This window comes from Dama dama, chromosome 1 (genome assembly GCF_033118175.1).
Source record: "Dama dama isolate Ldn47 chromosome 1, ASM3311817v1, whole genome shotgun sequence".
NCBI classification, from domain to species: domain Eukaryota; kingdom Metazoa; phylum Chordata; class Mammalia; order Artiodactyla; family Cervidae; genus Dama; species Dama dama.
In genome coordinates, this window is record NC_083681.1 from 80195710 (window position 1) to 80217892 (window position 22183).

General features: G+C 40.4%; 1 protein-coding gene across 1 annotated transcript in view; it reads left to right on the forward strand.

Moving 5' to 3' along the window:
- The first annotated feature begins 369 nt into the window (after nucleotides 1–369).
- The window catches only part of LOC133056528 (fatty acid desaturase 2-like protein FADS2B), a 42097-nt gene continuing 20283 nt past the window's right edge, over nucleotides 370–22183 (forward strand). The window contains exons 1-2 of the mRNA XM_061141917.1: nucleotides 370–690; nucleotides 13250–13360. Of these exons, the coding sequence (XP_060997900.1) occupies nucleotides 370–690; nucleotides 13250–13360 (432 nt within the window). The remainder of the gene's footprint in view (nucleotides 691–13249; nucleotides 13361–22183) is intronic.

The window sequence follows — 22183 nt, forward strand, 5'->3', positions numbered from 1 at the left end:
ACATCATCCTCTGGGTTGTGATTGGCTCCAGCTCTTGACTAAGGGACATTTAATGACGAGTAAGAACACTGCTAAACGATCAGCCAGCAGAGAGAGAGAAGAGAGAAAGGTAGACTAATCTTGGGTGCGGGGAAAAGATAGTACAGTCTTCATCAGGAAAAAAAAAAAAAAGACTCAGGACAGAGAAGTGAGACGCTGGGAAGGAGCTCACTATCAGCTTTGCCAAGAGTCAAGTAGGCTAAAAAGTTTTCTATGTAGGCGTCTTACTTCATGGAATAAAAGGAGAGGGAAAAGATCATTCTGTAGTTCAATCAGGTGAGAATTAGAAATTCCAGGTGTCAGGCCAGAAATTCTAAAAGTACCAGGACAATGATGTTTGAAGAAAAGCCTGAGGGCAATGGGAGCCTTGTAGACGAGAACCAGCTGTACCTAGGTGCGAGGCATCAGGCAAACAGGAAACCAGGAGCAAGCGGGAAAGCCAGGCTCTCTGCAAGGCAGGAGGTAAATGCGAAGTGCGACTTGCCCAGAAAAAGCCTCAACATGTACACCTGGCAGGAGATCCAGAGACACAATCAGGAGACTGACCAGTGGCTGGTGATCAATCGCAAGGTCTACGATGTTACTGGCTGGGCGGACAGGCACCCCGGTGGCCGCAAGGTCCTCAGCCACTATGCTGGGGAAGACGCCACGGTAAGCAACTCGAATTCTGTCCTCTCTCTCTCTGTTCCAGCTGCTGGGTGGCTGGGAGCTTGGCCGTCTTTCCAAAAGCATTTCAAGTATGTGTTCAAGCTCCATGATCACTCATCTCCTCCCAAATCAATTTTTCAAGATTCCTATCCAGCAAAAACTTGAAAGCTAATTGAGCCTGAAGGTCTAGCTATTATTTACATTAGTTTTGGGGTGAGCTCAGATGCTGACAGTAGATACTATGTGTATTTCTGGTTTTGGTTTTTGTTCTTGGCATTATGTTTTTTTATTTTGTTTTGTTTTGTTTTGAAATGGAGTCATTGTTTTATAAGAAGAAAGTTACAAATAAGTGAGTAAAATCTGGAAAAAAAATGTCTTCACTCAAGTAGAAATTTCCCAGACTCCTACAACTGGAGTGCGTGAAACAGACAGCAATACATCAGGCGAGCATCAAAATGTTGAATGATGTTGAAAGGGTACAGTGACACAGGCTTTTAGACTTTGTAGAGTTCTTTTTTGTTGTGTAATTCATTCAATGTGATACAGGTAATACAACCCACTTTTATGGAAGAAGTAGCTGAAATCAGAAGTAACTGAAATCACTGGTTAAGTGACTGACCCAAGTTCACCCAGCCAGCAGATCTCAGATTCAAAACACTTATCTTTCTTAACTTTCAGTCTTAACCACTTTCCTTCATTGTTTTTCCTCATAACTCTCCTCCACCAAAATAGCTGAAAAAACACTTTCAATGGATGCCTAAACTACCACACATCATGTGTGTTAAGTCGCTTCAGCTGCGTCCAACTCTTTGTGTCCCTATGGACCACATTCCGCCAGGCACCTCTGTCCTTGGGATTCTCCAGGCATGAATACTGGAGTGGGTTGCCATGCTCTTTTCCGGGGGATCTTCCTGACCCAGGGATTGAACCTGTATCTCTTACCTCTCCAGCATTGGCAGGAGTGTTCTTACCATTAGCACCACTTGGGAAGCCCAAAGACACCATAGACACATTCAAATGTGTGACCTCACTTAAACCTCATCATAAGGAAAGTAAATGGTATTCCCATATTAAAGATGGAAAAAACTCATACTAAAACATGAAAATAATGTATCTCAGACCACACAAATAAAAGTGACTAATTTTTAAATCAGATAGGTTTTTTTTTGTTTTGTTTTGTTTTTTACCATAAAGCCCTTTATAGCTGATCTTAAAAATAAAATTTTCATTTAATATTGAAGAGGGAGGTTTCTCAATCCTTAAAAGCATTTAGGAATCCACTCTAAAACATTCTATAAGAAAGCTGATTTTAGCCCGATTAGGAACTTTTTCTCCACATTATACACATGAAGAAATGGAGAATAAAAGGTGTTAAATAAACTAATTCAAGATCAGAAAATTAGCATATTATAGAGTAGAAATTTAAAGTTTTTTTTTTTTTTTTAATGTTACCCTTGTTGTTTTCATGTTAGTATATAATTTTTCCAACTGGCTTCAAAGCATAGGATTAAAAATATTGATTCATGAAATTCTGCTCTGTGTGTGTTACCTGACTGATAAAAATAGAATACACAAGTGTATGGCAAGTTTGCAAAAAAAATAAAGATTTTGATTTTTGACACTAGCAACATCTTCTTTCCCCAATTCTCATCTCCCTCAAATTTCTCAACTTCTCTGTCTAATCAGGGTCTTCTATCATCATCTCATCTTGATTCTGCAGTCAGAAGAATGTCTTTCTGAGCAGACCCTTCCACATCCCCACGACTCCGGTTTGATGTGACATTTTTAAAACAAAGCTCAACCTTTTCCTGGGAAAGTGCACATGAGCTTGTGGCCCATGATGGGAGTCTCACATGTGTCAGGAAGACCCTAGGAAGCCAGAGAGCTGAGGATAGAAGAAGCCAAGTGACAGGCATTTGTGCAAGAATCAGGGGAAAGATTAACAAAAATAAAGGGAAAAAATACTTGTTGATGTATGACAGAAAACCACAAAATTCTATAAAGCAATTAGACTTCACTTAAAAAAGTAATGTGACAAACAAGAGGAAAAAAATACCACAGATCTCATCTCCACAACACAAAGAAAATATGGACAATGCTTTTCTAACACAAGTCACAGAATCAGTTCAAAGGATGTGTTAGAAACATATGTACCTTCAACCACCTTGAATATAACTGATAGATGTAGCTAGCAGCAAGCAGCTCAGCTGATGAATTTGTAATTTGCTGGAGAGTTTTATCTCCCAGAAGTCAGAGAAAGACCATGTTTCTGCATCCAATTCTAGTCAACAAGGAAGAATTGAACCTTATGGTAAAATACACATGACACCTTAGGATTTGTGTCATGAGGATGAACACCCTGAGCATGGTCAGTCATGTGCCCCACACTTTTAGAAGGCAGATCCAGAATGTTCAGAGAAAAGTCTCTAGGGGATGATGGCTAGAGAAGAATGGAAGGGTGCCAGGAGAATCCTGACAACCATGGTATTCCATGACCACTCAGAGTACATGGAGCCTGAGGTGCAGTATACTGGTTGTATAACCCTGGGAAAGTCCCTGAAATGCTCTGGAACTCAGCTTCATCATCTACATAATGGGAACGACCTTACCCATCTAATTGGTAAATGAGACAAAAGCTTGTAAAGGGTTTAGCATAATACCAGATGTACCTTTCATTAAGCCATAGCTATTGTTATTCATATCACAGCATCCATAGCCTCAGAGATGTGACTCACATATCCTGTTTACCACCTGCTTAGAAATCCTGATTGTTTGTTGCCAACTGGGAACAGAGGAATACGTGGTGGATAAAGGGCATGCTCTCTAGGGAAGGAGGGAAGACCATGAAGTCAGAGAACCTGAGGTCAAATGCTCTCTGTCTCTACAGCCTAAAAAGTGTTTCCAAGCTGTACCCTGAAAGGCAAATGTGCACCAAATATGATCTCTGTGCACAAGCCCTGGACCATAGCTGCACCTGCCCAGAGGGGAGCATCTTTCCTTATTTATATAGAAACTCTTCCCCAAGCCTCCAACCTTCTCATGAAAATTACATAATGATACCAAGGTAATTTGTTCCATAAGGTCACTCACCCATTCATTCATTCATGTGGTGAATCATTCTAAACTTTTTGAGATGTCTGTGGTACATATACACCATGGAATATTACTCAGCCGTTAAAAAGAATTCATTTGAATTAGTCCTAATGAGATGGATGAAACTGGAGCCCCTTATACAGAATGAAGTAAGCCAGAAAGATAAACAACATTACAACATACTAACACATATATATGGAATTTAGAAAGATGGTAATGATAACCCTATATGCAAAACAGAAAAAGAGACACAGAAATACAGAACAGACTTTTGAACTCTGTGGGAGAATGTGAGGGTGGGATATTTCAAAAGAACAGCATGTATACTATCTATGGTGAAACAGATCACCAGCCCAGGTGGGATGCATGAGACAAGTGCTCGGGCCTGGTGCACTGGGAAGACCCAGAGGAATCGGGTGGAGAGGGAGGTGGGAGGGGGGATCTGGATGGGGAATACGTGTAAATCTATCGCTGATTCATATCAATGTATGACAAAACCCACTGGAAAAAAAAAAAAAAAGAGTACAAATTTGGGAATGAAAGAAGTGTGGTTTGTATCTGGGCTGCACCACTTACCAGGAATGTCCTGAGAAGCTTGCTGAAATTCTTGGAACCTCAGCTCCTTTATCTAGAAAGTGGGATAATGATACTTCTATCTCAGTATGGTTGTCAAAATCAGTGGAGATAAAGTAAAGGTTTTCTTCTTATACCTGGGAAAGATAAACACTCAAAAATGGTGTTTATTATTACTTAGTTATTCTGAGATACATTGTCTTTTTTTTTTTTTCAAGGAATTTTACTAGAGTAAGTTAGTCGCTCCATCATGTCCAACTCTTTGTGACCCCATGGACTGCAGCACAATAGGCCTGCCTGTCCATCACCAATGCACAGAGTTTACTTAAACTCATGTCCATTGAGTCAGTGATGCCATTCAACCACCTCATCCTCTGTCATCCTCTTCTCCTCCCACCTACAATCTTTCCTAGCATCAGGGTCTTATCAAATGAGTCAGCTCTTTGCATCAGGTGACAAAAGCATTGGAGTTTCAGCTTCAACATCAGTCCTTCCAATGAATATTCAGGACTGATTTCCTGTAGGATGGACTGGTTGGATGTCCTTGCAGTCCAAGGAACTCTAAAAGGTTTTCTGCAAAACCATATTTCACAAGCATCAATTCTTTGGTGCTCACATTTCTTTATAGTCCAACTCTCACATCCATACATGAATACTGGGGGAAAAAACATAGCCTTGAGTAGACGGACCTTCGTTGGCAAAGTAACATTTTTGCTTCTTAATATGCTCTCTAGCTTGGTCATAACTTTTCTCCCAAGGAGTAAGTGTCTTTTAATTTCATGGCTGCAGCCACCATCTGCAGTGATTTTGGAGCCCCCAAAAATAAAGTCTGCCACTGTTTCCAATGTTTCCCAATCTATTTCCCATGAAGTGATGGGACCGGATGCCACGATCTTAGTTTTCTGAATGTTGGGCTTTAAGCCAACATTTTCACTCTCGTCTTTCACTTTCATCAAGAGGCTCCTTAGTTCTTCTTCACTTTCTGCCATAAGGGTGGTGTCATCTGTATATCTGATGTTATTGATATTTCTCCCAGCAATCTTGAGTCCAGCTTGTGCTTCCTCCAGCCCAGAGTTTCTCATGATGTACTCTGCATAGAAGTTAAATAAGCAGGGTGACAATATACAGCCTTGACACACTCCTTTTCCTATTTGGAACCAGTCTGTTGTTCCATGTCCAGTTCTAACTGTTGCTTCATGACCTGCATACAGGTTTCACAAGAGGCAGGTCAGGTGGTCTGGTATTCCCAACTCTTTCAGAATTTTCCACAGTTTATTGTGATTCACACAGTCAAAGCTTTGGCATAGTCAATAAAGCAGAAATCATTTTTGTTTTTTTTTTTTTTTTTTACTGGAACTCCCTTGCTTTTTCAATAATCCAGCAGATGTTGGCAATTTAGTCTCTGGTTCCTGTACCTTTTCTGAATCCAGCTTGAACATCTGGAATTTCATGGTTCATGCAGTATTGAAGCCTGACTTGGAGAATCTTGAGCATTACTTTACTAGCATGTGAGATGAGTGCAATTGTGCAGTAGTTTGAGAATTCTTTGACATTGCCTTTCTTTGGGATTGGAATGAAACTCAACTTTTCCAGTCCTGTGTCCACTACCGAGTTTTCTAAATTTCTTGGCAAAATGAGTGCAGCACTTTCACAGCATCATCTTTTAGGTTTTGAAAGAGCTCAACTGGATTTCCATCCCCTCCACTAGCTTTGTTCATAGTGATGCTTCCTAAGGCCCACATGACTTCACATTCCAGGATGTCTGGCTCTAGGTGAGTGACAACACCATCGTGATTACCTGGGTCTTGAAGATTTTTTTTTGTATAGTTCTTCTATGTATCCTTGCCACCTTTTCTTAATATTTTTTGCTTCTGTTTGTTCCATACCATTTCTGTCCTTTATTGAGCCCATCTTTGCATGAAATGTTCCCTTGGTATCTCTAACTTTCTTGAAGAGATCTCTAGTCTTTCCCATTCTATCATTTCCCTCTATTTCTTTTCATTGATCACTGAGGAAGGCTTTCTTATCTCTCCTTGCTATTCTTTGGAACTCTGCATTCAGATGGGTATATCTCTCCTTTTCTCCTTTGCTTTTCATGTCTCTTCCTTTCAAAGCTATTTGTAAGAACTCCTCCGACAGCCATTTTGCTTTTTTGCATTTCTTTTTCTTGGGGATGCTCTTGATCCCTTTCTCCTGTACAACGTCATGAACCTACATCTATAGTTCATCAGGCATTGTATCTGTCAGATCTAGTCCCTTGAATCTATTTCTCAATTTCACTGTGTAATTGTAAGGGATTTGATTTAGGTCATACCAGAAAGATCTAGTGGTTTTCCCCACTTCTTCAATTTAAGTCTGAATTTGGCAATAAGGACTTCATTATCTGAGCCACAGTCAGCTCCCGGTCTTGCTTTTGCTGCCTCTATAGAGCTTCTCAACCTTTGGCTGCAGAGAATATAATATATCTGATTTCCGTGTTGACGGTCAGGTGATGTCCATGTGTAGAGTCCTCTCTTGTGTTGTTGGAAGAGGGTAAGTCTATTATACAAGGCACAGGCAAATGAACTCCTGTTACTGCACATATTGTTTATCTGATTTTTTTCAAATTGTATGATTTGAAATTAATACACAGTGCTAATAAATAAATCAAGGCTTAGATCTTCTCAACTGACAAAGCTTATCTATGAAAAGCCAGAAACAACCTATAAGTCCAACAAGAAGAATTAATTATATAGATTACAACATGTCCATATGAAGCATGCTGCATGCTAAGTTGTGCTAAGTTACTTCAGTCATGTCTGACTCTGGGCAACCCTGTGGACCATAGCCCACTAGGCTCCTCTGTCCTTGGCGATTCTCCAGGCAAGAATACTGGAATGAGTTGTCCTACCCTCCTCCAGGGGATCTTTCCTACCCAGGGATCAAACGGGCATCTCTTATGTCTCCTGCATTGGGAGGAGAGTTCTTTACCACTAGTGCCACTTGGGAAGTCCCAAGTTTTATATAAGTAAGTCAGCAATATTTCTCCACAAAAGAAGTAAACAAAATCTTGTGAGGTGTGCACAAGAGTAGCATGTTCAGAACAAAGAAGTCAGGGTTATCACCCAATGTGCATGGTCAGCCACCTCCTTGTGTCTGAACATGATGCTCTGAGATGTTCAGAGAAACTAAAACTCTTCATCAGAGTAAAAATCCAATATGACAGAAAAAATATGACAAAAGCCTAGAGGAAAGAGCAAAATTTGTTTCAACTGCCTGGAAGACTGCAAGGTGGAAGAGGAACGAGCTGCATGCAAGTCCAAAAGAGTCAGTCATGTGAAATCAACAGAGGCAAGACTGGGGCGGGGCAAGAGAGGATGTGTACAGAGGTGGGATACAGATCAGGTTCACATCGTGAGTAAGCGCCAGCAGAATAGGTGTCCCGGCTTGGCCACATCCTTTGCTTAGCACAATCCTGGTCAACATGATGGCTTGAGGATGAGAAGAGGAGAAGGAGAAAGAGAGGATAAAGGGTGTGGGAGGTAAAGAAAGAGACAAGAGAGGGAGGAGAGGAAGAAGTGGTCTTGAGTTCTGAGCAAAGGACCCTGGATTTTACCATCACTGTAGGTCTTCCTCTCCTCCCACTGCAGGTAATGACACTTCTCTAGCCCAGCCTCCCTCCCTACACCCAGTCCTACAAGGAAACCAACCAGGATTCCAGCTGTTTCAAACAGCCTGGAGGTTAAATAAAGGTTGAAGATCAAGAAGACTTAGTCAAGGCAGAATGGATACAGATATCCGTATGGCTGAGTCCCTTTGCTGTCCGCCTGAAATTATCACAGAATTGTCAATAGGGTATGGTCCCATATAAAAAAAAAAAAAAAATTTTTAAAGGTCAAAACAAAGGAAGGAGTCCACGGAACATGCTGAAGTCCTGAATAAGGCACTGGCAACAGAAATGAAGAAGAGAGGATGGATAACCAGGAGACATAATTTATAATAGGGGATAAGTGGCTGGGTAAGTAAGCAGGAGTAAGGAGTCTAAACTGCCTGATGGGTGACTTATGTAGGTAAGTGGGTGGCAGTTGCCATTACAAGGTAATGAAGCCAGGAAGATGAACAGGTTTGGTGGGGACACTGGAGAGAGAGAGAATCTGGCCTGGAGCTCAGTAAATATATCACAGGAAAAAATCTCAAATAATGAAAGTTCTCAAATAATGAGTGAGTTATGGCAAAAAAAAAAAAAAAAAGAAAAAAAAAAGCCCTCTGTTTATCCCTGTGGGTGGAGGGGAATCTTGGTGACTTCATGTAAACATTCTCCACTCCAAAGTGGCTCTTTTCCAGAACATAGGCAAAGAGTATATTCTATGCATAAATAAGCCTACTCAAAACTTGTGATCTTCCAGAAATACGAGGGACCTTGATTTAGCATTTGCCTTGAAACAGGTGAGATCTGAGAAGGAACCAGAAGAGAAATTACCCAAAGATGTAGGAATGGGTGTCTGCGGTTGGGTATTAAATATTCTGGTGAGTTTCTGTTTTTTTTGGCTGTGCTGCAAGGCATGGGGGACCTAAGTTGCCCAACAGGGATGGACCCCACACCCCTCCATGCAAGCATGGAGTCTTAATCACCAGACTGACAGGGAAGTCTCCTGGTGAGCTTTTTGAGATAAGTAAATCAAAATCTATGTTCTAGTTATATTGATTTTGTGACTATATACATATATTCACGATGGGTTTTTTTTTTCTGATTTTGTGGAAATTTCAACCCACTTCAGATGAACCAAATAATAATTATATAAAAATATCATTTAATAGCACCTGATACCCAAACTTAAGCTCTTTGTTGCTAGGCTAAGTTTTCAGCAAGGTTTTGTAATGACTGAATAAATGAATGAAGGAATGAATGAGCCCATGTGGGAGAATAAGTAGCATCCACAGTTAGAAAACAGATCGAATTTTGAGAGATTAAGCATTTCCCCGATATAAACAACATCCTGCACTGCTCCCTATGCTGTATTTTGGTGTTAATTTTATAGGCACACACTTTGATTGATTGCAGAACAAGATTTGGCAAATGGAGTGTCTCCTGGATTTCAACCCACACGTGCCCTCTAGGCCAAGTGCCTTGAAGCAGGGCACAGCCTGTATACAGTAGTTAAATTTTAAGGACATGATTCTTCTCAGGCCTTCTCACTTTACATACTTGTCTCTCCCACGAGGGATCATACTGCTCTTCCAATAAAGGACAGCTTTCCGCCCCCCATTAAATAACAGCAAAAAATCAGCAGGATTCCCCAAGTCACTTGTGAAAGCAAAAATAATCACATATTTCCTCTGTGTTGATACTGTTTGGCAAATAATCAGTCTTAAGAGGAGCTACAGTGTAAATTTATGAATAGGTTAGGAAATAGCGATGATGGTTGAGAAGTGAATCAAAAGATAACAGATGAAAATAAGAGATGGTAAAGTAGTTAAGAGGTCAGAAAATAGAGATGCTGAGAGCGGGGAAGAGACAGCAGTGCTTAAGACCCATATCCTTGAACTCAGTACTTCTCAACTTTCTCCTTTTTAGAGAAATCATATACTGCTCTATTCATTCACCCTTTCCCTTATTCATGAGACATCTCTTGATCCCATGTCATATTCCAGGCACAGAAACAAACATCAGGTATAATTTAATCAATAGTGCCTGGTCTCAGTCTTCAAAAAAGCCAAAAGCCACTAGGAAGGTCTTTGTGAATACACAGGTTCACTGCAACATCATTTGAAAAGCTTTAGGAACACAGTGTCATGGGAGCCCAGAAGAGATCATAAACAACTTTCCTGACTGTGTTAGGAAGGCATGTTTCATCTGGATGTTCAAGAATGAGAAGGAACTTTTAAGTTGAAAAAATGGAGGAAAGCAGTCAAGGCAAAGGGAGCCGTATGTATCACGAAGCTTCAGAACTACACAGGGTCCTGGAATGTTTATCAAACAGGGAGACTTACATCGGACAGGATGAGGCCTGAAGGGTGTGGTGAGAGGTAAACCTGGAGAAGTAGGTTGGGGCCACAGACAAAGTGATGCACGTGATTAAATCCTAAGGTGGGAAACACCTTTACTAACTGCCTAGCATGCATGTACTGATCTTAACATCCTCCCAAAACAATCTTGTGTCCCCCTTCTTTCAGGAAAAGAACTGTTCATGTTAAGGCTGGAATGGACCTTATGGCTTACTGGCATTAAAGCCACATAGATTTGAGTTCAAATCCTGGCTCTCCCACTTACTGTGGAAATGTCCTGAGATTTGGAGTCTTTATATGTATAACAAAAATGATGGAACCTCACAAAACTAAGTTGATGATGATGAGTTGGCCCATAGAGCACCTTGTACACAGGAAACACTACAAAAAAGGTGTTATTCCCTCTCCCCTTCATTTAGCCCAGACTTTCTTCAGGAGGAGCATATTTGTCAAATAATGTCAATTTAAAAAAAAACAAACAAACTGATTTTTGAAGATTTTTCAAGACGGAAATCTCACAACCTACTCTGTATCTAGACTCTAATAGTCAATTCCTTCAAATTGAATATTCTAAGACTGCCTAAGCACTTCTCTACTGCCCATTAATACAATGAAAAGAGTTCCACACAGCAGGGCAGTTCTTACTCTTCTGGAAAACTCTGTGGGTCTTCAGTCTCTGTTGTCACAGTACTGACCTGTGAATCTTGCTGAAGATCAGAAGAAACAGTGAACCCAGAGGAACATTAGCATCAGCACACTGTTCCAGGGCTCCGGATGACTGCTCAGAGTAAGATGCAAATCCAGGGCCTCACCCTCCTCTACACTCTGATCTTGATCCCTCAGACTGTTTCTCACCCTCATCTGTTCCTTAACAACAGGCAGAACATGATTTTTCAGTATGGGCCACCTTGAAACGTTTAGTCACATTTGTAATCACAGAATGACTCTCACCCTGGTTAGGTAAACTAACTTTAGAGTCATTGAATGTGACAAGAAAACACATTTTTAAAAGCAGCATTTCCTAAGGGGGTCAGAGAAAGTGTACAAAGTCAGAATGAACAGTAGAGCCTGGACTGGTCCTAGGAGATACAAATCTCTTCTTATACCAGTGAATCTAGAAAAGTGAGTCTAAAGGGTTTATATTGCACCCCTCTGAAAAACTTCATTCATTATATATATATATATATATATATATATATATATATATATATATACACACACACACACACACACACAAGTCTACACATATGAAACTGCTTTATGCTTGCAGGTAGATCTAGATATATCTAAAGTTGCTTTAGGTTTTGAAGATGGAGTGTTCATTGTATTCACTAAAACAATTCAGAGCTCACTCTGACTGGAGTATGGAAAGAAAATCTCTGAACTGTTATATTTCATCGAAGAGAAGGAAGGCAGGTAGCTGTTATCCCTGTGTGTCTTAGTCGTTCAGTCCTGTACAACTCTGCAACGCCATGGACTATAGTCCACCAGGCTCCTCTGTCCATGGAATTCTGCAGGCAAGAATACTGGAATGGGTAGCCTTTCCCTTCTCCAGGGGATCTTCCCAACCCAGGGATCTAACTGGGCTCGCCCCCATTGCAGGCAGATTCTTTACCATCTGAGCCACCAAGGAAGCCCAGAGGTATACACATAGGAAAGAGAACTAATATGTCTGAGAATTTACTATAAGCCACTCAGATTCTAATCAGTTCACTCAGTTTTTATAATAACTTTATATATTGAGTAGCTATTACTGTCACTCCTGTGTTAGGGAAGAGAAAACAGGAGCATGGACTGGTCAAGAGACTTGTCCACAATTACACTGCAAGTAATGAACTTAGGTGTAGGAAGGCTGCTCGGGGATCCAGTTTCTTAATCAGCACCTTGCAACACCACCACTCCAAAGTATTGTGTATGGATTCCACACATTCAAATTAAAACCTTAGTTATTTTTCTCCATACTAAACCCTTCCTATTCTCAAAGCCATAATACCAAGAAGTGCAGTATCTTACTCCTGGAGAAGCCTCCTTTCCCTCAAACCAATTAAATCCCTGGAGAAAAAAAAAAATAAAAAACCTCTATCTCTTATTTCTAAACTTAAGCAGGACATGAGAATCAACACTGCTTCTCATAGCCACTTGGAGTTACTACTTAACATGGAAATGGATTTGGAAAAATATAGTGGGTCAGCTCTATTTTGTGCCTGTCTCAAGCCCCTTCAGAGAATGCTATGGTGTTTTTTTGTTTGTTTTTTTGTTTTGTTTTGTTTTGTTTTAGAAAGAGCGCTAAGGCTTCTTCAGTGATAAACTTAGCCAAGAAAGTGCTACTTTAGACAACTAAGGATTTGAGGGCTTTGCTCCCATGGTCTCTTAGACATTTGTTATCATCATCAACTTTAACTTGTCTTTCCTTGGAAACAACTTAATGCAAGAGCCTCTGTACCCTGGTCCTTGGTCAAGAACTAAAAGGGAAACTCTGATAGATCTGATTTGCATAGGCAGTCTTGGTTGCTGCATGCTCCAAATAATGTGGGCAACTTCCACACCAAGCCTGAGGTTTGACTCTAAAGACTTGCCATAGCCCATAATCTCAAAGCCAACTACTTCTTCTGGTGCTCAATAAAATAAACAACGATCTCTTCCAATGCTTGGGGATCAACTTTCTACCCAGTACTTGCCTAGTAAGCCATGCACTCAGTGGGTGGATCGCCATTGTGAGGCTTTCATGGAAGAATTTCAAGGGTAATTCTGATCAATGAACTTGAAATGTCAACCTAGGGTTAGAAGTAAATGCTCTATAACATAGCCTGTGCTGATTCCTAAGGTCGGTACAGAATGAAATAAGAAAGGGGAGATATCTGTGTTGTAAGCATGTCTTTTTAAGCCTCTAACAGTTCTCTCTGATTCACAGGACGTCTTCAGAGCCATGCATCCGGACACTGACATTGTGCGGTTACACCTTAAACCCCTGCTCATCGGAGAGCTTGCTCCAGAAGAGCCCAATCAGGAGAGAAACAAAAATGTGAGTGAGGTCTCAGGACTCAAGAGTATGCAGAGGGATGGGGACGAGGTATATTTCAGGGCCAACTTATCATTTTCTGTGGGAAACCAGCCATCATGTCTGGGAGGGCCTGCAATAGCTTAAATAAGAGGATTCCAAGTATTTCAAAATAATGTCATCCTCCTGAGATCCTCAGAATTCTTAAACCTCTGAGAAACAAAGGAATGAAATGCTTGGCTCTGTGCCAAACAGTAATTCCTGTTTCTAACTACCTACTTCTTGCCACGCAACTTACACATAACTTTTCTTTTTCCATGTCTGCTTATAATTGTTTGATATTCCCTGTTAAACCAGTTTCCATGAGAGCAGAGACTATGTGTCCTCAGTACCTACTGGCACAGGATTGGACCTGTAGTAGGAATTCCATAAATAGCTGTTGAATCAATGATGTGACTATAACCTAACTATAGTTCTTTTTACAATTGGAGAAATTACAGTTCCAGGAGAATAAACTACCTTCTGAAAAGCAAAGAACGGGAACTCCAGTTCACCTCTTTCTGGCTCCAAACCTTTGGGTATTCCCCATGAAAAGCACCACTTTTCTTTCACCAAGAATTTGGTTGACTGAAAAACTGTCTTCAGAGGGCAGGGCCTCCATAAAACTAGAATTCACTAGAATGGTTGCACATAAAGCTTAAAGGGATTTTAGCTAATATTAAGCACTTTTTTTTTTTTTTTTTTTTGCACTTCATGTTTTAAAACAGCTTACGATTGTACCATTCATTTGAAATACTTTGTACAAAATAGTGATCCAGATATCACTGTAAGGCAGAAAGAAAAAAGTATATTCCACTTTAAGAAATGAAGAAACAAACTCACAAGGGGATAGAAGGAATCTGAGGAGACAGGACTGGTTACGTGCAGGACAAAGAGGAATACTTAGGCTGACTCGTTAGGCCCATGTGCATCCCTCAAGGCTGTGTGTCAGGAAGCAATGCACTGTATTGGGATGAGTGCGCCCTCAGGCAGACAGCCTGGACACAGAGCCCGGTTCCTGTGACAAGGTGTAGGAGCCGAGATGCTGTTGTTCAGTCAGAAAGTCACGTCTGACTCTGCAACCCTGTGAACTGCAGCACGCCAGGCCTACATGTTCCCTCACTATCTCCCAGAGTTTGCTCGAACTCATGTCCATTGGGTCCATGATGCCATCCAAACATCTCATCCTCTGTCACCCTCTGCTCTTCCTGCCCTCAAGCTTTCCAGGCACCAGGGTCATTTCCAATGAGTCGGTTCTTCCATCAGGTGGCCAATGTATTGGAGCTTCAGCTTAACCATCAGCCATTTCTTTTTTTTTTTTTTTTTCATTTATTTTTATTAGTTGGAGGCTAATTACTTTAAAATATTGTAGTGGGTTTTGTCATACACTGACATGAATCAGCCATGGAGTTACATGTATTCCCCATCCCGATCCCCCCTCCCAAGTCCCTCTCTACCCAATCCCTCTGGGTCTTCCCAGTGCACCAGGCCCAAACACTTGTCTTATGCATCCAACCTGGGCTGGTGATCTGTTTCACCATAGATAATATACATGTTTCGATGCTGTTCTCTCGAAACATCCCACCCTCGCCTTCTCCCACAGAGTCCAAAGTCTGTTCTGTACATCTGCGTCTCTTTTTCTGTTTTGCATATAGGGTTATCATTACCATCTTTCTAAATCCCATATATGTGTGTTAGTATGCTGTAATGTTCTTTATCTTTCTGGCTTACTTCACTCTGTATAATGGGCTCCAGTTTCATCCATCTCATTAGAACTGATTCAAATGAATTCTTTTTAACAGCTGAGTAATATTCCATGGTGTATATGTACCACAGCTTCCTTATCCATTCATCTGCTGATAGGCATCTAGGTTGCTTCTATGTCCTGGCTGTTATAAACAGTACTGTGATGAACACTGGGGTACACGTGTCTCTTTCAGATCTGGTTTCCTCAGTGTGTGTGCCCAGAAGTGAGATTGCTGGGTCATATGGCAGTTCTATTTCCAGTTTTTTAAGAAATCTCCACACTGTTCTCCATAGTGGCTGTACTAGTTTGCATTCCCACCAACAGTGTAAGAGGGTTCCCTTTCCTCTACACCCTCCCCAGCATTTATTGCTGGTAGACTTTTGGATAGCAGCCATCCTGACTGGTGTGTCATGGTACCTCATTGTGGTTTGATTTGCATTTCTCTGATAATGAGTGGTGTTGAGCATCTTTTCATGTGTTTGTTAGCTATCTGTATGTCTTCTTTGGAGAAATGTCTGTTTAGTTCTTTGGCCCATTTTTTGATTGGATCATTTATTTTTCTGGAATTGAGCTGCAGGTGCTGCTTGTGTATTTTTGAGATTAATCCTTTGTCTGTTGCTTTGTTTGCTATTATTTTCTCCCAATCTGAGGGCTGTCTTTTCACCTTCTTATAGTTTCCTTTGTTGTGCAAAAGCTTTTAAATTTCATTAGGTCCCATTTGTTTATTTTTGCTTTTATTTCCAATATTCTAGGAGGTGGATCATAGAGGATCCTGCTGTGATTTATGTCAGAGAGTGTTTTGCCTATGTTCTCCTCTAGGAGTTTTATAGTTTCTGGTCTTACATTTAGATCTTTAATCCATTTTGAGTTTATTTTTGTTTATGGTGTTAGAAAGTGTTCTAGTTTCATTCTTTTATCCAGGGTTGATTTCCTGTAGGACTGACAGGTTTGATCTCCATGCTGTCCAAGGGACTCTCAAGAGTTTTATCCAACACCACAATTCAAAAGCAACAATTCTTTGGTGCTCATTCTTCTTTCTGGTCTGACTCTCACATCCATACATGATTACTGGAAAACCCATAACTTTGACCATGTGGACCTTTGTTGGCAAATTAATGTCTCTGCTTTTTAATAAGCTGTCTAGGTTTCTCTCTGTTTTTCTTCCAAGGAGGAAGCATCTTTTAATTTCATGGCTTGCAGTCACTAGCTGCAGTGATTTTTGGAGCCCAAGAAAATAAAGTCTGTCATTGTTTCTATTTTCTCTCCATCTATTTGAATGAAGTGATTGGACTGAATATCATGATCTTCATTTTTTGAATGTTGAGTTTGAAGCCAGATTTTTTTTACCCTCCTCTTTCACCTTCATCAACAGACTCTTTAGTTCCTGTTAACTTTCTGGCTTTAGAGTGGTATGATCTTCACATCTGAAGTTGTTGATATTTCTCCCAGCAATCTTGATTCGGCTTCTGCTTCATTCAGCACAGCATTTCACATGATGTACTCTGCATATAAATTAATTAAGCAGGGTGACAATATACAGCCATGATGTACTCCTTTCCCAATTTTGAACCAGTCCATTGTTCCAAGTTTGGTTCAAACTGTTGCTTCTTGACCTGCATACAGGTTTCTCAGGGGGCAGGTAAGATGGTCTAGTACTCCCATCTCATTAAGAATTTTTCATGGCTTCTTGTGATCCACAGAAGATCAGAAGAAATAGTTAATGCAGAGGAATATTAGAGTAGTCAGTGAAGCAGATTTTTTTAAGTTTTATTTTTTGGAATTCTCTTGCTTCTTCTATGATCCAACAGATATTGGTAATTTGATTTTTGGTTCCTCTGCCTTTTCTAAATCCAACTTGTATATCTGGAAGTTCTCAGTTCAAGTACTATTGAAGCCTAGTTTGAAGGATTTTGAGCATTACCTTGCTAGCATGTGAAATGAGAGCAATTATGTGGTACTTTGAATGTTCTTTGGCATTGCCTTTCTTTGGGATTGGAGTGAAAATTGATTTTTCAAGTCCTGTGACCACAGCTGAGTTTTCCAAATCTGCTGGCACATCGAGTGTAGCACTATAATAGCATTATCTTTTGACATTTGAAGTAGTTCAGCTGGAATTCCACCACCTCCATTAGCATTAAATCACCTCCATTAGCATGGATCATACCAATGCTTTCTAAGGCCCACTTGACTTCACAATCCAAAATCTGACTCTAGGTGAATGACCATACCATTGTGGTTATCTGGATCATTAGAGCTTTTTTGTATAATTCTATTTATTCTTGCCACATCTTAATATCTTCTTTTCTGTTAGGTCTTTACCATTTCTGTCCTTTATTGTGCCCATCTTTGCATGAAATGTTCCCTTGACATCTCCAATTTTGTTGAAGAGATCTCTAGTTTTTTTTTCCATTCTATCATTTTCCTCTACTTCTTGCTTTGTTCACATAAGAATACTTTCTTATCTCAACTTGCTATTCTCTGGAAAACTGCATTCAGTTGGGCATATCTTTCCTTTACTCCTTTGCCTTTCACTTCTCTTGTTTTCTCAGCTATCTGTAAGGCCTCCTCAGATACCATTTTGCATTTTTGCATTTCATTTCCTTGGGGATGATTTTGATCATCACCTCCAGGACAATGTTCCGAACCTCTGTCCATAGTTCTTCAGGCACTCTATCAGATCTTATCCCTTGAACATATTTCTTATTTCCACTGTATAACCACAATGGATTTACTATACGTCATACCTGAATGGCCTACTGGTTTCCTCTACTTTCTTCAATTTAAGTATGAATTTTGCAATAAGGAGTTCATGATCTGAGCCATAATCAGCTGCCAGTCTTGTCTTTGCTGATGTATAGAGCTTCTCCATCTTTGGCTGCAAAGAATATAATCAATCTGATTTCAGTATTGACAGATTCAGTATCGATCTGGTGATGTCCATGTATATAGTTGTCTCTTGTGTTGTTGGAAGTGGGTGTTTCCTATGACCAGTGCATTCTCTTGGCAAAAATTCATTTTCCTTTTCCTGGCTTCATTTTGTACTCCAAGGCCAAGCTTGCCTATTACTCCAGGTATCTCTTGACTTCCTACTTTTACATTTCAGTTCCCTATGATGAAAAGGACATCTTTCATCTTTTTTTTTTTTTTTTTTTTTTTGGTTAGTCCTAGAAGGTCTGGTAGGTCTTCAGAGAACCATTCAACTTCAGCTTCTTTAGCATTAGTGTTCAGGGAATAGATTTGAATCACTGTGATACTGAGTGGTTTGCCTTGGAATCGAACAGAGATCATACTCTCATTTTTGAGACTGCACCCAAGTACTGCATTTTAGACTCTTGTTGACTCTGATGACTACTCCATTTCTCATAAGGGATTCTTGCCCACAGTAGTAGATACAATGGCCATATGAATTACATTCATCCATTCCCATACATTATGGTTCACTGATTCCTAAAATGCTGAGGTTCACTCTTGCCATCTCCTGCTTGACCACGTCCAGTTTACCTTGATTCATGGACCTAACTTTCCAGGTCCCTATGCAATATTGTTGTTTACATCATTGGACTTTTTTTGCCATTAAACACATCCATAACTGTGTGTCATTTCTGCCATGGCCTAGTCTCATATTCTTTCTGGAGCTATTTCTCCACTATTCCCCAGAAGCATATTGGATATCTACTTACCTGGGGGGCTCATCTTTCAGTGTCATTGCTTTAGCCTTTTCATACTGCTCATGGGATTCTTGAGACAAGAGTACTGAAGTGGTTTGCCATTCCTTTCTGACCATGTTTGGTCACAACGTTCTACCATGGCCCATCCATCTTGGGACCCTGACTTTGAAAGGCTTGAGACTGTGGGATATGAGTCTAGGCCAGTTACCAAACCTGTCTGTGGTTCAGTTTCTCTCTTTGTAAATAGCAACAATAGAACCAACCACATAAGTGTTATTGGGAGATTACTGAAAGAGTTAAAGGCATTTAAAGTGCTTAGAACAGTGTCTGGAATGAAGCAAATGTCAAATAAACTTTAGATATGTAACTATCATAAACTCAACAGTCACACAAGTAATTTACAAGCCTCTAAATTTACAGAATTATTTAGGGCAGGATGCCCTAGGTTAAAAAGAGGAAATGGTGCAGAGTTTAGTTGTTTTTCCTAAATATTTTCTCTAAGGAAAAGAATATCCCATTCATGGCTGAGAGCTATAATTATTCATTATCTAAAACAGTGCTGATCCCTGAGGGTAAAGATCTGATATGAATTTTCTTTGTGCATCTGTGATTACCCAGAGATACGTATGTAGACAATTAGTGTTTGAGCACAGAACTGAAAGTCAGGTAGTACAGGCTAAAGTACAGCTTCCAATACTTGCAGAGGATTTCACATTAACCTCTCTTCTGGGCTTTAGTGACCCAGTGAACTTTAATGAATGTGATGGTAAAATCAGGGAAATGCCCTGTTGCTGTTGTTCAGTCACTAGATTGTGTCTGACTCATTGTGACCTCATGGACTGTAGCACAACAGGCTTCCCTGTCCTTCACCATCTCCCAGAGCTTGTTCAAACTCATATCCATGGAGTCAGTGATGCCCATGCAGCCATCTCATTCTCTGTCATCCCCTTCTCCTTGTACCTTCAATCTTTCCCAGCATCAGGGTCTTTTCCAATGAGTCAGCTCTTCCTATTAGGTGGCCAAAGGATTGGAACTTCAGCTTCAACATCAGTCCTTCCAAGAACACCCAGGACTAATCTCCTTTAGGATGGACTGGTTGGATCTCCTTGCAGTCCAAGGGACTCTCAAGAGTCTTCTGCAACACCATGGTTCAAAAGCATCAATTCTTCACTGCTCAGACTTCTTTATAGTCAAGTTCTCACATCCAAACATGACTACAGCAAAGACCATAGCTTTGACTAGACAAACATTTGTTGGCAAAGTAATGTCTCTGCTTTTTAATATGCTGTCTAGGTTTGTCACTGCTTTTCTTCCAAGGAGTAAGCAAAGTTTAGTTTCATGGCTGCAGTCACAATCTGCAGTGATTTTGGAGCCCAAGAAAATAAGGACTGTCACTGTTTTAATTGTTTACCCCATCTGTTTGTCATGAAATCATGGGACCGGTTGTGATTATCTTCATTTTTGAATGTTGCATTTTAAACCAGCTTTTTCACTCTCCTTTTCACCTTCATCAAGAGGCTCTTTAGGTCCTCTTCACTTTCCGCCATAAGTGTGGTGTCATCTGCATATGTGAGGTTATTGATATTTCTCCCGGCAATCTTGATTCCAGCTTCTGCTTCATCCAGCCCAACATTTCTCATTATGCACTCTGCATAGAAGTTAAATAAGCAGGGTGACAACACACAGCCTTGATGTACTCCTTTCCCAATTTGGAATCATTCCATTGTTCCATGTCCAGTTCTAACTGTTGCTTCTTGGCCTGCATACAGGTTGCCCATAAGGCAGGTCAGGTGGCCTAATATTCCCAGCTATTGAAGAATTTTCCACAGTTTGTTGTGATCCACATGGTCAAAAGCTTTAGCATAGTCAGTGAAGCAGAAGTAGATGTCTTTTGGAATTCCTTTGCTTTCTCTATGATCCAACAGATGTTAGCAATTTGATTGCTGGTTCCTGTGCCTCTTCTAAACCCAACTTGAATATCTGGACATTTTTGTTTCACGTACTGTTGAAGCCTAGCTTGGAGAATTTTAAGCATTACTTTGTTAGTGCGTGGAATGACTGCAGTTGTGAAGAAGCTTGAAGATCCTTTGGTATTGCCTTTCTTTGGGATTGGAATGAAAATTTATTTTTCAAGTCCTGTGGCCACTGCTTAGTTTCCCAAGTTTGCTGGCATATTGAGTGCAGCATTTTCACAGCATCATCTTTTAGGATTTGAAACAACTCTGCTGGAATTCCATCACCTCCACTAGCTTTGTTGTTAGTGATGCTTCCTAAGGCCCACTTGACTTCACACTCCAGCATGTCTGGCTCTAGGTAAGTGATCACAACACCATCATGGTTATCTGGGTCATTAAGATCTTTTTTTGTGTAGTTCTTCTGTGTATTCTTGTCATCTCTTCCTGATATCTTCAGCTTCTGTTAGGTCCATATGGTTTCTGTCCTTTATTATGCCCATCTTTGTATGAAAATTTCCTTTGGTACCTCTAATTTTCTCGAAGAGGTCTCCAGTCTTTCCCATTCTATTGTTTTCCTATATTTCTTTGCATTGATCACTGAGGAAGGCTTTCTTATCTCTCCTTGCTATTCTTTGGAACTCTGCATTCAGAGGGGTATATCTTTCTTTTTCTCCTTTGCCTTTCACATCTCTTCTTTTCTCAGCTATTTCTAAGGACTCCTCAGGCATCACTTTGCCATTTTGCATTTATTTTCTGGGGGGATGATTTTGATCAGCACATCCAGTACAATGTTATGAACCTCTGTCCATAGTTCTTCAGGCACTCTATCAGATCTTATACCTTGAATCTATTTCTCACTTCCACTGTATAACAGCAAGGGACTTACTTTAGGTCATACCTGAATGGCCTAGTGGTTTCCCCTACTTTCTTCAATTTAAGTATGAATTTTGCAATAAAGATTTCATGATCTGAGCCATAATCAGCTCCTGGTCTTGTTTTTGCTGATGTATAGAGCTTCTCTATCTTTGGCTGCAAAGAATATAATCAATCTGATTTTGGTATTGACCATCTGGTGATGTCCATGTGTAGAGTCATCTATTACGTTGTTGGAAGAGGGTGTTTGTCATGACCAGTGTGTTCTCTTCGCAAAACTCTGTTAGCATCTGCCCAGCTTCATTTTGTACTCCAAGGCCATGGTTGCCTGTTCCTCCAGGTGCCTTTTGACTTCCTACTTTTGCATTCTAATTCCCTATGATGAAAGAAATCTAAGGGCTGAAGAATTGATGTTTTTGAACTGTGATGTTGGAGAAGACTCTTGAGAGTCCCTTGGACTGCAAGGAGATCCAACCAGTCCATCCTAAAGGAGATCAGTCCTGAGTATTCATTGGAAGGACTGATGCTGAAGCTGAAACTGCAATACTTTGGCCGCCTGATGTGA